Source organism: Phalangium opilio, unplaced genomic scaffold (assembly GCF_054372755.1).
Source record: "Phalangium opilio isolate 3A_F unplaced genomic scaffold, DU_Popi_V2 ptg000042l_1, whole genome shotgun sequence".
In the NCBI taxonomy this organism is placed as follows: Eukaryota; Metazoa; Arthropoda; class Arachnida; order Opiliones; family Phalangiidae; genus Phalangium; species Phalangium opilio.
Genome location: NW_028324166.1, coordinates 423,081 through 437,601, shown reverse-complemented (window position 1 = coordinate 437,601; position 14,521 = coordinate 423,081). Strand labels below are relative to the sequence as shown.

The following is a 14,521-nucleotide window of genomic DNA, read 5'->3' as shown; positions in this document are numbered from 1 at the left end:
TTTAAAGGAATTGTTAGAAAAATTCTAAACGTTGTTTAAAATTTAAAGGAATTGTTAGAAAAATTCTAAACGTTGTTTAAAATTTAAAGGAATTGTTAGAAAAATTCTAAACGTTGTTTAAAATTTAAAGGAATTGTTAGAAAAATTCTAAACGTTGTTTAAAATTGAAAGGAATTGTTAGAAAAATTCTAAACATTGTTTAAAATTGAAAGGAATTGTTAGAAAAATTCTAAACATTGTTTAAAATTGAAAGGAATTGTTAGAAAAATTCTAAACATTGTTTAAAATGTAAAGGAATTGTTAGAAAAATTCTAATATTCGTATAAAAAGTAAGGAAATTGTTAGGGAGATTCTAAATTGTGTTTAAAATGTAAGGGAGTAGTAATTTATATTTAAACTAAGCTAAATTTAAGACTAGATTCGTGTATGATAAATATCTTTCTTTTTATCATAAACGCGAAAAATACAGTTGCCACTATTCATGTTGACTCACGATAATACTTTGGGATTTTTATACGGTTAATATTTGGAGAGTAGTAAATATATAGCTACACTTTGAGACAACGTTACCTGTCCCCAATTTAAAGGGCCATTTCAAGCTTGTTATCGCTGCACTCCGGTGTATGATTAAAGCACGAGTAAAGTCGCCGCGTCAAGTTATAATGGAGTGGACAAGTTACGCTAAATGAGTAATTAAGCAAAGTTTCGGGGACAAGTAAATTTCCACTTACCGGACTAATAGGGGAAACTTTGTCTTTTTATCTACTTCTGACCGCGGCGGTATCCCGAGTTAATTGAAATAGGCGAGTTGTAGTTGAAAACTCCGGGTTTAATCTACTTCCGAAGATGATGTAGCTCGAGTGTTCTTGATAGACACGAGTTTTAAATGTAGTTGAAAAATGTTTATGATTTTGGACAGAGTAATTTAGGTTTGCCTTATTTGAGGTAGGGGCGTTTAAGCGTAAATAGCTCTAGTGCATATACAACTAAGGTATGTTTACTATTTGCCCCCCCCCCTTTCTCTATCTCTATCTTCCTCCATTTTGCGGTTAATGAGAACTCGACTAATTAATTTACTGAAACCGTTTGTTAAATTTTGTTTATAATACGACGACAAATTCATGCGAAACTTCCAATTTTTTGAACTTGCGAAATGGTTAATTGTAGCGTATTTATTTGGTAACGTAATAGCAATTAAAGTACCAAGAAACCAGCTTTGCTTACCCGATATGCCGTCGTACGTCCACCATTCTTCCCAATTGGCTGATAAAACTGAAATTAGAAAACATCTCATTAAAAATTAATATTATCTAAATATTCTGATTTCGTGTGATCAGGGATAGATTTAATTTTAGAAGTAGGAATGGAGAACAGGGAGTAATATCTGGGCGCTCGTCAAAGTCCCGGACCCCCTACCACGGGACGGGGGGTATGCAAGAATAGGCGGGAGGGTCATAGCGACAGAGGTAAAAAGGAATTACGTATTTTAACCTCGTCCCCGTCAGCAACGTCATCAAGACGTAGTTTAAGTGAGCCAATAAGATAATTTAAACTTTTCGTTACGTGTTGGAGGGAGGGGCCCTATACTGAGTGGTCTATGAGTCGGACTGAAGCAAATACTAACCGTTCCGTTCTCCATTCCAACTTCTAAAATTAAATCTATCCCTGGTGTGATAGAAAGTTTAAGTTCGATCACTTTAATTTGAACATTACGAAACAATGAACTGACCTATATGAAAGACGCCAATTAACGTGACGCACATTAACTGCAACGTCGATGACGTCATGACGCTAGTAGACAAGGTCTTCTTGACTGTTGTCAACCCCATTGAAATCCTCTTTCTAAATGTCTATTACGATGTAGCTATGTTTGTAACTGTAGACACGTCGTGACATTGAATTTCGTAATGACGCATTTGCAAGGAGACTCGATGACGGTGCTGGTACTGGTACATCTAGAAATAGGGCGACGACTCCTCATGGTAAAGGCTCCCTGGGGTGTCTCAGTGGCCCTAATTGAGGCCTTTGTCTAATATTGACTGGTGTGACCGATAATCGAGCTAGCTTCAAAAGATTAATCCATTTATTGAGGAAAAACTTCCCGGGCTTGAAATTTATTTTTCTTTTCAAGGACTAGAGTCTTCGGTCATTTTGAAATCTGCAACCAAAAGATAGAGAAAGAGGAATTAATTTTCATGGAAAAATTTCATGAAATATTAATGGGGTGGTTTTTTAGTCCGCTTGGGTTATAGTCTACTATCTCCTAAATGTACAAGTACTCGGGGGGTATGGATGTAGATTCATTATGACGTATATTTTATGCTGTGCACCATGCACGATATGGATTTCCCATTTCTGACCCTAATAACTTGTTTTCTAAAGGGAGTATGAAGGAAAGGAAACGCGTATCAACAAATGCACTAAATATTAACCCCGGTTGAAATGAACGAACAATCAACGTACGAAAGTGTTACGTGGGTTGCAATTCTGTTCAGTTCTCTTATTTGCCCAAGATTGAAATAACGGTTTTGGGGGAAAGGTCTTTCGTTATGAGTGCGTAGCTACTTAGTAGTATAACCCTACCAGATTGGGTGTCCATCCAAGATGGCGACTACGGATTGGGGAAAAGTCTTTCGTTATAATTGGGTAGCTGCTTAGTATAGCCCTACTGGATTGGTTCTCCATCCAAGATGGTGACCACGGATTGGGGGAAAGGTCGCTTAGTAGTATAGCCCTACCAGATTGGGTGTCTATCCAAGATGGCGACCACGGATTGGGGAAAAGTCTTTGGTTATAATTGGGTAGCTACTCAGTAGTATAGCCCTACCAGATTGGGTATCCATCCAAGATGGCGACCACCATGATTCATAATTTAATTGAACACCCCTACTAATTAACACTAGCGTTTAGTTTCATAAATAGGCAATTCGGGTTTTGACTTCTTAGCGTTCATTATCAGTTATTCAGTCAAATTAAGTTGTACTTAAATAGATTATCTATTCGTGCTCCTGTATTTGAGCGAGACAAATTGAAACTACATTTTATTGTCTTAATTCCCCTCGATGGATAAATGCACTATGGTTATACAAGGCCATTGAATCAATATAAGTGGGGGGGGGGATTTCTATTTTGAAGAACAATTTAGAGTTCGTTGCCTCTGTCGTCATTAAGAAGACAACTTCTTTGAAGAAACCGGGCACCAACTATAATCACTCATTGATTACTGCGGACATCTCACCCCAACGCTAGCTCACTCGCCCTTCTCACATAACGGCAAACCCCATTTTTATAAAATAATAAAAAAATATTTGTAGAAGAAAAGCGACGTTTCAACAAAAATTACTGTGCAATTAAATCTGTAGGAACGGGAGCGTATAGAACCTTTTTATTAATATTTCGGTTTAATTTATTTTACCGGTGTTTCTTTAAGACCATTGAGATTATGTCAAGATATTGTATTTTAAAATTCCCTGACTTATCAGCTTTTTCTGGTACTGTTGGTTATTGTACGATGTTCCTGGGGAGTTAGATTCAACTCCCGTGCGTTGATGTACCCCGTCTCTTGTTATTTTTAATTATATTATATAAGGTGTTAGGCGACATACGGAAACTTGGATTTCTCACGTTTATATTTGAGTGTTCCAAGTTAGGAAGGGGGTGTTCCATTTTAGGGCCATCATCTAGCTTTTCTGGAACCCATTTATGTCTGGGAAAAGTACGCGTCGTAGCAGTCTAAATCGATCGGCAATAGTTCAAACTTCACTTGTTCATTTTAATACATTATTTGACACTGAAATATCTGATTTTTCCAAAAAGTGTACCTATTCCGAGTTAATAGATTTTAAAATATATTTTTGAATTTTTTTTCTGTAGGAATTTGGATTGAAAATGAATGAATGAAAGACCGCCTTAACTTCATTGGCAATTTATCAAGCTCACAACGGACCGCGGTGACGTCACAAAGGTAGGTCCTTGTTATTATTTTCCAATTTAATTCGTTATCAGAGAATCACCGAGCAATTCATTGGTGCGACGTTTAAATTTCGATTGTTGAAAGTCGATCGAGTTTCTCTTCAAAGATAGATATAGCTTTTCTTGTCTGATTCCTTTTAAAGAGTAACGAATAGTATCAATTCTTTTATCGCTGACGTAAGAAGGATGTGCGCGCAGTCCAGCGCCCAGAGCCTTAAGCTGCAGCAGAATTCTTGCTGGCTGTCTCTTTTTGACTCTTTTTGGGGTTAAAACAAATGGAAACGGCTCACTTTTAGAGACGCCAACCACACTATACCTATACGCCCCCACAGATATCATAGTTGCATGTGCTAGGAATAGTGGGGTATAGAGTAATATCAAGAACTGATATCTAGTTTATTAGGGAGAAGGTATAAGAAGCATAAGTATTCGAGCGCCATGTTCCAGTCCCGCTTTCAAAATACAAGGGGGGAAGTAAAAGGAGGCCCCGGGCTATTTTGCCTCTCCCCAGTCGGAAAATACAAGTAATTTTCGTCATTCGCGTCGCCACGCTGACGTGAGGTTTCAAGAACCAATGAGATGCTGGTTGTAATTTAGAAGGGTGGGGATTAACTTCGGAGTACCTACTATACGTTTGGACTGGAGATAAAGCTGCTGGAAATGTGCAGGCGAATTTATACCTTCCCCCTAATAAACTATAGATATCACTTCTTGATAATATCTCAGATATTTATTTTCCTGAATTTACACATAATTATGTTTCGGAGAATTGAAGCGCTATAGAATTTCGTGGAAACGTTACACGGAATTTTACTTACAACGAAATTACGATAAAAATTCATAGATTACTCAGAATTCAGAAATCTTTCTTAGAAACACTCCCTTATATGTTTATCGGGTATGACCATAATTTGATGCCTGCATTTTGAAGGTATCGATTTTAAAAGAGTGGTTATACCCTCTCCACCGCGTTTTTTTTATATACTTTTTATCCGTCAAGCATTTAAAGGGGTGGACAGAACATTGTGTGCTCGGCCGCCGTACATGGGCCCCGTACACGACTCTTCCCCGTGATCGATTAGCCCCTTGTCACCTGACACTGTTATTAAGCCCCTAGATCCTGGCGACACGCCTTTCTCCCCGCTGTCACTCGATACCGTCTATCCCAGAAAGCTTCGCTTTTTCTTGGAACATTGTTTTCAATAGAGAATCTTATTCTTATATAAAAAATAATAAATTTGATCTTCGGCCTTCGACGCCGACAAGCGCCCCTATCATTTTAAAAAACCAGTTTTAATCTTGGAAATTTAGCGACAAAGAAATCTCAACTAATTTTCTCTGTTGGTTTATAGTGGCGTCTGCTAAATGGAATAACTTACCCATACGGGATTGGTTGAATTCTCACATATCTCGTGCCACGAGAATTTTGTTAATAAAAAGGCAAGGCGTTACGTGATTGGTCGGAGGTCCTTCTTTAAAATTATCCTTAAAATCTGAACCTAATTTGAAATAATTTTAAAATCATTCGGAGGTATTTATTTCCTGAATGTTTGACTATGCAGACTGGTCTTATAATTAGTAGAAGAATCGATAAAAAATCACTTGATTTTCTACTTCACCCTCCCTTTAATCTTGTGTTACCTGAACTTTGATTTTAACAGAGAAAATTAGTTGAGGTCTATTTGAGGCCTAATTTATATTCTATAAGTTTATATTTGTGGTTTTATCAAGAGATCTTTAAAAGTTTAGTTTGAAAAATTTAAAATCTTCGGTCGCGTATTAAGAATTCTTTGGGAGAAAATGGAGAAGATCTTGAATATTTGATGGAAATTCGGGCTCGGGATTAAAACCACTTATTGTAGGTAGGCTTTAGAAACTGGTCTTTTTGAAAAAGCGCTTCTCCTCTCTGTATCTAAAGACCGAACTAATAAAGATTTAATATTAATAATAATAATAATAATAATAATAATATCCCTTGGGAAGAACGAGGTTGGCGCGTACTAAGTACTTTACTACAAAACAATGAACCACAGGTCTTCTATCTATTGTACGGGGATCGAACTGCTTCGTAGATGGAATGTCCAAAATTAAGAACTGCCCAGCTTAAGTTCTGTATAACGCCATAATATTCTTAATTAAAATATCCTTACAATCAACTAATGGTCTCCTTAAAATGATTTGGGAAAATAAAATTAAATTAAGAAAATACTCAGGGAAGACTAACTTTAAAAGTAATTATCTAGGAATTATAATTTGAAATTTATTTTAAAACCCTGTTGTACCTGAACAGGTTATAATATTGCTGGTAAGAATGTTCATAGTTCAACAACCCAGTCTACAGTTTGCACGGTATCCCTGTAAGAATTTGGTAGGGGGGGGCGGCAAGGCGGCAGTTGACGTGAATAAAATGCTTTTGGAAGGGAATTTCCTGTAAGGCCCCGGCGAGTATACCTTTCGTTGGGGGCGAGGGGGGGAGCCCCATTGTTATTTCGGCCAATGATTGATGACATTTATGGATAAATGACAGGCCTATAAGCTGATAGGATAATAATAAAATGTTTTCCAGGCCCGGGATTACCAAAAAGGCCTCTCTCTCTTCCTATAGGCCCCCGCGCGCAACTTACTTTTCTATGGGGGCCCAAGTTTTCGGCATCGCAACTTTACCTTAGATATTGAAAATTTATAAACGCGTTGCCTCTGCCCGTCTGTCCACCCGCCGCTTGCTTGCTTTACTGGTCCGGAATAATGTATCACGCTGTCCGCTCTATGAAAGTATCAAAGGGAAAATATACCCCCCCCTTCTCTATCTTAAATGTATTCAATTGACCCATGAATATTCAACTGCGGTGTGTGTTTCGTTTAGAGGAAGAGATAAAATGGGAGTATGTTTTGGAACTTGGTGCCGATTAGTGTTGGGTTATTTTAATTAACATGGATATGTATGTACATGGTGTTGCTGATAAGTCTGCATGCATAAATTAATTAAGGGGGATGTTCTTTGGGGGGAATCAATTTTGAGTCGAAAATGTTCTATACTTCTATCAATGACATTTTGTTTGACCTAAGGGACAATGCTGTTTTAGAGTTAACATTGCATCCAGAGTATTTGACCTATGACCCCTTTAATTAAATTAAGAAACTGATTTAGACAATGATTTCTAATTGAATTAAGGGGTCATCCCTAAAACACCCCGAATCAAATCATAACTTGATTTGAAACAGTGACCCTTGTGGTAAACAAAATGGAGATAGAAGTTACATTTTTGCCCTATCCGCCAATTCAATTCAATTCTGACTGTTGATTTTATTGATATAATAAAAATGTATTTATTTCTTGTAAGTAGTGAGGAACCCCTCGCATATCGCCATAAGTAATCTTTATATTATGCCCAGAAATTCAGATTCGCGAGTGTATTTGAATGTATTCTTAATACGTATTTGGTGGCTGGCATTATTTGGTGGTATAGTGGTGCAGTACACGCTGCTCGGGTTGTATCTTTGTATATACGAATACATAATGGGGACAGGGGGGTATGCCCCCTTTGGAAGTTTTGTGAGAGAATGCACGCATTGATTTAATTTTGGGGTGGTGGCGTCTAAGTATCTCTCTTGAGAGCGAGGGCAACTTGAGGCCTTAAAATTACCAAATTGCACCAGCTCCTCATTTCTCCCCCTTCCCCAAGACGTAGAAGCCCCCCCCGTTTTAAAAGGGACCTCGTATTGGCGTAATTAAAGTTTCAGAAACCTGCTTGGCAAAGTTATTTAAAATGTAATGGAAAACCATTACTCGAAGTGTGATTCAATTGGACACACTCGGCGGTGATATAAATAGGGTCTTAGTGTTGGTGTTAACATTGACCTCTTAATATCGGGGTCGTCCGTGAAACACGTTAGGGGGATTTCCATTCAAGTGAAGAGTCGTTTAACATGGAATTAGCTCTATTTACCACGGAACTCTTGAGCATTTAGACGGTGACCCAAGGTCGGTGCAGGTTCAAATCCACTATCTGGGGTGTTATGAAATTTTCACCTCAGAGTTCCGTGGTGGTAAACTCCTAATGGAGCTTTTTCCATGTTAAACAACTCTTGACTCGAATGCGCAAGCCAATACACACCGGGCAAAAAATGGTGAATGAACCATTGATCGCTTAACCTGAGAGTTAACATTAAAATCTTAACTCAATGATGTTACTGTTGCGGCTCAATAGCGAGCCTCAGTAGCTCAGATGGTTAGAGAATTGGGACGGTGACCCAAGGTCTCTGGTTCAAATCCACTCTGGGGTGAAACACGTTAGGGGTTGTCCCATAGCGTCACAAAATGTCGTAGAGGTTACATAACATTTTGGTCTCAAAATTAGCTCAACTCATGGTCCAAGGACAGCGGCGTTTGGAACATATCCTGTATATACATATTGCATTGATGAGAGAATAATGAATCAGTTTATATTTTTGTCGTTTCCTTTGTTAAAGAGGGTCAACCTTTAAGTCCCTGCGCCAATCTGAATTTGCTTTTAGAATTGAAACTAAGGCGTATTGATATTCAATTGAAATTTGAGTATTCACCGTAAATAGAACGCGGCGGGAATATCTAAGTAACCGTACCGTATCTTTACTCTTATTATGGAAGCCGCTCTTGGAGAAGTTGAGACACGCTGAATATAAAGTAAAACCATTTAATAGGCATTAGCGATAAGAATAGGAATAGCGTGAGACCCCATCCCCGCTACCCCCCCCGGCCACGCTAGCCCCTAAATCACCGGCCTCTATTTCCGATTAGCCGCGACTGCCCATAGATCCATGGAACCACAATGTGTGGTCGGACACTTGCCCTAAAAAGTTATCTCTAACTGACTGATAATTAAATGAATGCTAAGAAAAACAAACCCTTGATTTCTCTTTATCTTTTTAGGAAGCTGAATATTAGTGTTAATTTTAACGAAAGATTTAATTAACCTCAATCCCTTATTACCACCATCTTGGACAAACATAACATAAAGGTATCATACACCTTTGATTTGGAGCACGTCCATTTGAATTGAACCGTTATTATTTAATATAATGATTGATATCAATATCATATCTTTAGCTGAACTTTATGGTATACTTGAAAAATAGAGTAATTTCGGTAGAGAGGGAAAGTGTATCCCCAACGTTGGGGGCAACATTGTAAGAGGGATTACTATTCGCCCACGAAAGGTGGGATATCACTAAGGTAAGAGATAGAGAGAGGGTTATGACGTTGCCATATATGAGAAAGAAATTATTCTATTATCAATGGAACAGCAGGCCATCCGCCGCCTCCATCTTTCAAAATGGCGGCTGAACCCGGGCCATTTGTAATTCAGTAGCGCAAATCTGGGTAATTGTCCGATCCGGGGGTATATAGCGCGGGTGATTTGCTTGACGTTTAAGTTTTAACTGGGCTTCGAAGGCTTTTATCTTTTGAAAGGAAAACCAGCAAAAATGGCAATTTATACTTAATACTCAAAACTTAAGGTAATAAATGAGCCGTGTACCCCCTTCCTTCTCCCCCTCTCTCCCTCAAGCCAGCCACCCAAGGACCCTATGTGCTCTAAGTTTTAGACATTTTTACGCTATTCTTCTTCCCCTTCTTCTTTGCCCCCCCCCCGACGCTACTTACGACTTTGACGTGGGGGTAAATGGCAATTTATAAAATTTTAAAATGCACGCTAGACTCGATCGTGTTGGGGAAATAAATGGTGCGATCGCGTTAAGACACGCGTGACTTCAAATAGGTATGAAGAATTATCTATGTCTATGGTTCCTTCTTAGAAAACAGATATTACTATACGGTTTTTAATAGTTAGCCTAAAATAATCACTTAAAAGAGATACATTTATACAGTATAAGAATTTTAATTAATTTTATCCAAGGTGTTTTTTGAGAATTTATGATTTCTGTGCTGGAAAAGTCAGGTAATTTTGGAAATGCACGTGTCAAGGAATTTCAACGCCCAATATTTTTTACTTTTCTACAATATATAAAAGTGGGTATATTTGTTAGGGAAAATTAGTTTAGATGGCCATGGAAGTCCTGGGAAAGTCGGGGAATTTTGAAAATGGGTTTGGAATAATAAGGTAAAAAGTCTGGGAATTTTTTAAATGGGTGTTAAAGATGAGGTCAATGTCTGGGAATTTCAGAACAAAATATTTTGGCTTTTCTACAAATAAAAAGGGAATATTTGTCAGGATAAAAGGACTTTTACAAAGTCACGGAAATATCAGATAAAATTAAAATTAAAATTTGACTTTTCTACAAATTAAAATTTGTCGTGAAATTCCTGGTAAAATAAATAAGAAAAATTCCAAATTTTATAATTAATGCAAAATTGGTTTGAATCATGCACGTTAATTCTCCCTTGACATATCCTTTCACAACTAAATATTTACATCGGCGACATAAATTATACGGTATGAAAAGGTGCTACGTTAACAAAGGATTTCCTGGTGGTGGTGCTGCTATAATTGAATGGAGATTCTTTTAACACCTAGCTCCATTACCTTGTTTTTAGGATATCATTTGAAAAAGCAAAGTACTTTAATCGACCCCCGAAACAAAACACTTGCAAGAAAAAAGAAACGCGGTGTGTTCTATTTAACATAAGTGTTTCTATTGAAATAAGCGTCCTTGAGATAACTTCGCCTTTCATAAAGGCAAACTTAAAAGTATAAAAATTAAATGCAAAAAGCTCGTTAATTATGTCGCGCTTTACAATAGCAACCCTAAAAAAGGGGGCAAACAATCGATATACGCCCTCTCATAGACCTTTTCAATTGTAAAATTGTGCGATTCAAATCCTCGCCTATCACCATCGTTACGCCAATAAACACCGAAAAGCCTTAAGCGATATTTAACTAAATGGTTGGTATAACCATTTAGAAGGACCTTTTCGATGCAATACGCCTGCTATTGTTAGTATTTAAACCATGATGATAGACTAAAGGTAGATTTTGTACCGCTTGTATGCAAACGAAAAAGGTCTCGCGTCTTTTAACTTAAGGTTGCATGCTGGAAGGCCCATTGGGGGGCATTTTTAAATCGCGGACTTAAGGTGTTTGGTGCGTGGCCAAATTTATACTAGATGAGATGGTATAAAGTAAAATTCCCTGTCAGTCTTCCGAGGCAGGGCTCGCGGACCACACAAATAGTCCTTGCTCGGTCAAAAGAGCTTGCTTATCTTTAATCCAAACAGAAACTAGGGTAGTCGACCATAAAATTGGAGATTTTAAGAAATTAACACTAAGTTTTGATACTTTATTCGGGAAAAACACGTGATCAAAAACGAACGTGGAAACCCCATGACAACTTTTCAAACTAGAACATGTTCTAGCTATAGATAGTGGGCGGAAAAGTGTTGCCAGTGCAATTGCGAGTGCAATTCAATTACAGTTATCTACAACAGACTGAATTAAGCTCGTTCTATTCAGCAATTATCACTCAGTTCCAAACCTACCCGAAATGCTCTAATAACAAATTAGTGGCGACCCTGAAGGGCATGCGCAATTCAATTTACGTAACTGTATAGGGAAAATTTCTCTATCTATTAAGAAAAATTGTATTCCTTGAGGGGCTTGAAACGGTCGACTAAAATACCTATGTTCTATTGATCATTATACCGCTAAAAGACTGCGGTAAATTAAATTCCTTCTCAAACTGAGGACGACCTACATTATAGTCCCTAAATTGTAAACAATTATTTAAATAATTTTTAAAAATACATTCGCGAAACAAACCATCTAATCTAGACGTCACCTCGTGGCCTTTGTCTTGAAAAGGAAGGGGGGTGGGTGGGGTTGTTGTTGCCCCAATGCCCCCCATCCCATTCCATCCCCCTCCCGCTAGCTTGAAGAATGTCCGAGCATTCCATGGGAGCTTTTGAAATTCTAAAAGAATAAAAGAAAAAGAAGTCTCGGCTCCGGTGCGGGATTTAACCAAATAACATTTTTTTCTTTCTTCTCTTGGTTCTATTGCATCGCGAGGAATATATTATAGTCTATGTTATGGCAACGGGGGATATAGCCCCCGGCATTCCTCCCCCCCGCCCGGCAATCATTCCCCCTTTTGAAAATAAAAAATAGCGTACGCCTGCAACGGCAACTGCAAAATTTATCGAAAAGAGTTATCGAATGCTATTGGGTAAACGTACTACGTATATGGTGCTGTATCTCTCTCTGTATGTGTGTGTTTTGCGCTAGTTTCTATTTCTTTTTTGAGTTCGATATATTGTAGTTTATCGCCGGGCTCAGCTAGAATCTGACGGATTTAAAGAAATCCTATTGCTTTTCCCCCATCTCCCCAACGCCCCCTACGCCTCTCTCTATAGATGACCGGAAGTCGTACAATATTCCATTCCATTCCATCATAAGTCAATAACCTTCTTAAGCCTTTGCTATTGAACTGAAGAGCCCGCCGCGTGATTGTTGTTGTATGTTAACATTTGAATTGATTGTCAGTGGACACCTGATGTTGTGTTTAAATTGCCTTTGTTAATAGGACTTGATATATTTTTAATTATATGGGGAATTATTATAATTTGTTTTCGAAGTATTGAAGTACCCTAGATTTAGGTATAGTCTTATCTTATCTTATGTTTTACCAGGGATAGGTTTAATTTTAGAAGTAGGAATGGAGAACGGAAGGGTTAGTATTTACTTCAGTTATTCCGATACATAGACCACTCAGTATAGACTCGCCCCTCCCTCCAACACGGATAACGAAAAGTTTAAATTATCTTATTGGTTCACTTAAATTACGTTTTGATGACTTTGCTGACGGGGACGAGGTTAAAATACACAATTCCTTTTTACCTCTGTCGCTATGACCCTCCCGCCTCTTCTTTCATACCCCCCCCCTCCGTCCCGTGGAAGGGGGTCCGGGACTTTGACGCGCGCCCAGATATTACTCTGTTCTCCATTCCTACTTCTAAAATTAAATCTATCCCTGGTTTTACTAGAAAAATAAAACGCGAAATTGAATTGAAGTCTTTGTTCCGATTTCATCTCTTTTATCTTAAAGCTAATCTGGAGATGATCAATATAGGCTTCCATTAATGGAAGAGCATACTTGGCGACTTAAGCCTTAAAGGAATCGCGCGGCGGCTTTGTACGTCTTAATTGTTTTACTTTGAATCCATTAATTAATCGGCTTCAATCGTGTTTCTTATCGAACCAGCACTCGCATCCGTGTATTTTAAAGTTTGTCCATCCAATCGGAGCTAATGTAAGCGAAGCTTAGGGTAACGTCACGCATCTGCCTTTCCCTTTTATTAGCTCCTTTTCGATGGACGAAAGAAGTTTCACTGGCGATGAAGTAAAAAGGCCCACGGGAAATTTAACCAAATAAAATAGAGTTTATCTTAAATGCAAAATACCAGTAACTCCCTAAAATTAACTCGCTGGTTTTTCAGCAAATTTATGATCTAAATAAAACCATTTTATATTTGTATGCAAGTGGGGTAATTTTAAGATGGGGCAAGTCGCTCGAGTAGTATGTTACATTACGTAAATTGAAAAGAGATTTTGGTGAAGATTAGATTAGAACCAATTTAATCCATTTGAAACGCCTTATTTTTAGATGAACTCTTTTGGAAGGCTTAATTCGTTGAAAATCAGTAGTTACTTCGTTTCCGCTCCACCAAAATAATTCACTCAAACACTCTTCAGTTGCACGTTCTGGCGTGCGTCGAAGAAAGGTCGGATACTTACTACCTTAAAGGGAGAATGAAATGGCAAATGGCCAAAAAAGTTTAAATGTAAAATTAAAGGATTTTTTAATATCCAAGTTTTGCAATTTAAATTCACTTCAAAATGGTTTTCTGGCCATTTCATTCACCCTTTAAGGACCTGGTCTAGGCCTTTTTAATTTTGAAAATACTTCTCAAGTTTAATTTTTAGTTGGATAGTGTCCGATCCCTCTTTCTTGGCTGACTGTTCGCGTATGGCCGGTAGCTATTGAGTAACCCAGGGGCCTAGGGGTGGTCTTGGGGGGAGGGCTATCCCCCACCATTCCCTCTGCTCTTCCCTGAATTGCCATACAATAGTGTGGAGGGGGCGCTGGATGGCCGTGGGGGGGGGAGAACGGCTAAATGGATTGGATAAGGCCAACTGCATCAACGTGATCGCACTATGGATCGCCTAAAAAATATATACCCAAAGAAAGAATAGACCTTTCCCGTCGTAAATCAGAGCCACCCCGATTACCGCCTTTCCTAAAGGTCAAACGCTTAAAGGTCAACTCCCGGATCTACGCGAATCTTAATTTTGAAGAAATAGCGAGATTGAAATTTCAAAATTATGTGTTTTGGTGTTTTTCAAATGTTGAGCAAGAGTATTACCAAAGACATATAGACGCAATCGAAAGTGGGACAGTGGTCACGTGCACGTTACCACCTGAAGATAAACAAATTCTTACTGTTGCTATAAATGAAAACACCTTCGTAAGAGGAACACTGAACGCTGGTGGCGCACAAACCCCCTTTACGTCATAGATTCCCTTTTGTCGCCAAGGGAGATAACTAACTAACTCTCTG

The 14,521-nt window shown here is 38.3% G+C and overlaps 2 protein-coding genes across 5 annotated transcripts in view; one reads left to right on the top strand and one right to left on the bottom strand.

Annotated features, from left to right (window-relative positions):
- The window catches only part of LOC149678008 (uncharacterized), a 136,642-nt gene that overhangs the window by 22,323 nt on the left and 99,798 nt on the right, over nucleotides 1-14,521 (top strand). For all 3 annotated transcript variants that reach the window (XR_016366017.1, XM_089836048.1, XM_089836047.1), the window contains exon 2: nucleotides 3,874-3,964. The gene's annotated coding sequence lies outside the window, so the exon portion shown is untranslated. The remainder of the gene's footprint in view (nucleotides 1-3,873; nucleotides 3,965-14,521) is intronic.
- Nucleotides 1-14,521, bottom strand: part of LOC149678013 (carbonic anhydrase-related protein 10-like) — a 58,976-nt gene that overhangs the window by 10,740 nt on the left and 33,715 nt on the right. For both annotated transcript variants that reach the window (XM_089836043.1, XM_089836042.1), the window contains exons 2-3: nucleotides 1,730-2,158; nucleotides 1,225-1,272 (exon numbers count right to left, since the gene is read on the bottom strand). In XM_089836043.1, coding sequence (XP_089692169.1) covers nucleotides 1,225-1,272; nucleotides 1,730-1,829 — 148 coding nt within the window. In that variant the 5' untranslated portion in view covers nucleotides 1,830-2,158. The remainder of the gene's footprint in view (nucleotides 1-1,224; nucleotides 1,273-1,729; nucleotides 2,159-14,521) is intronic.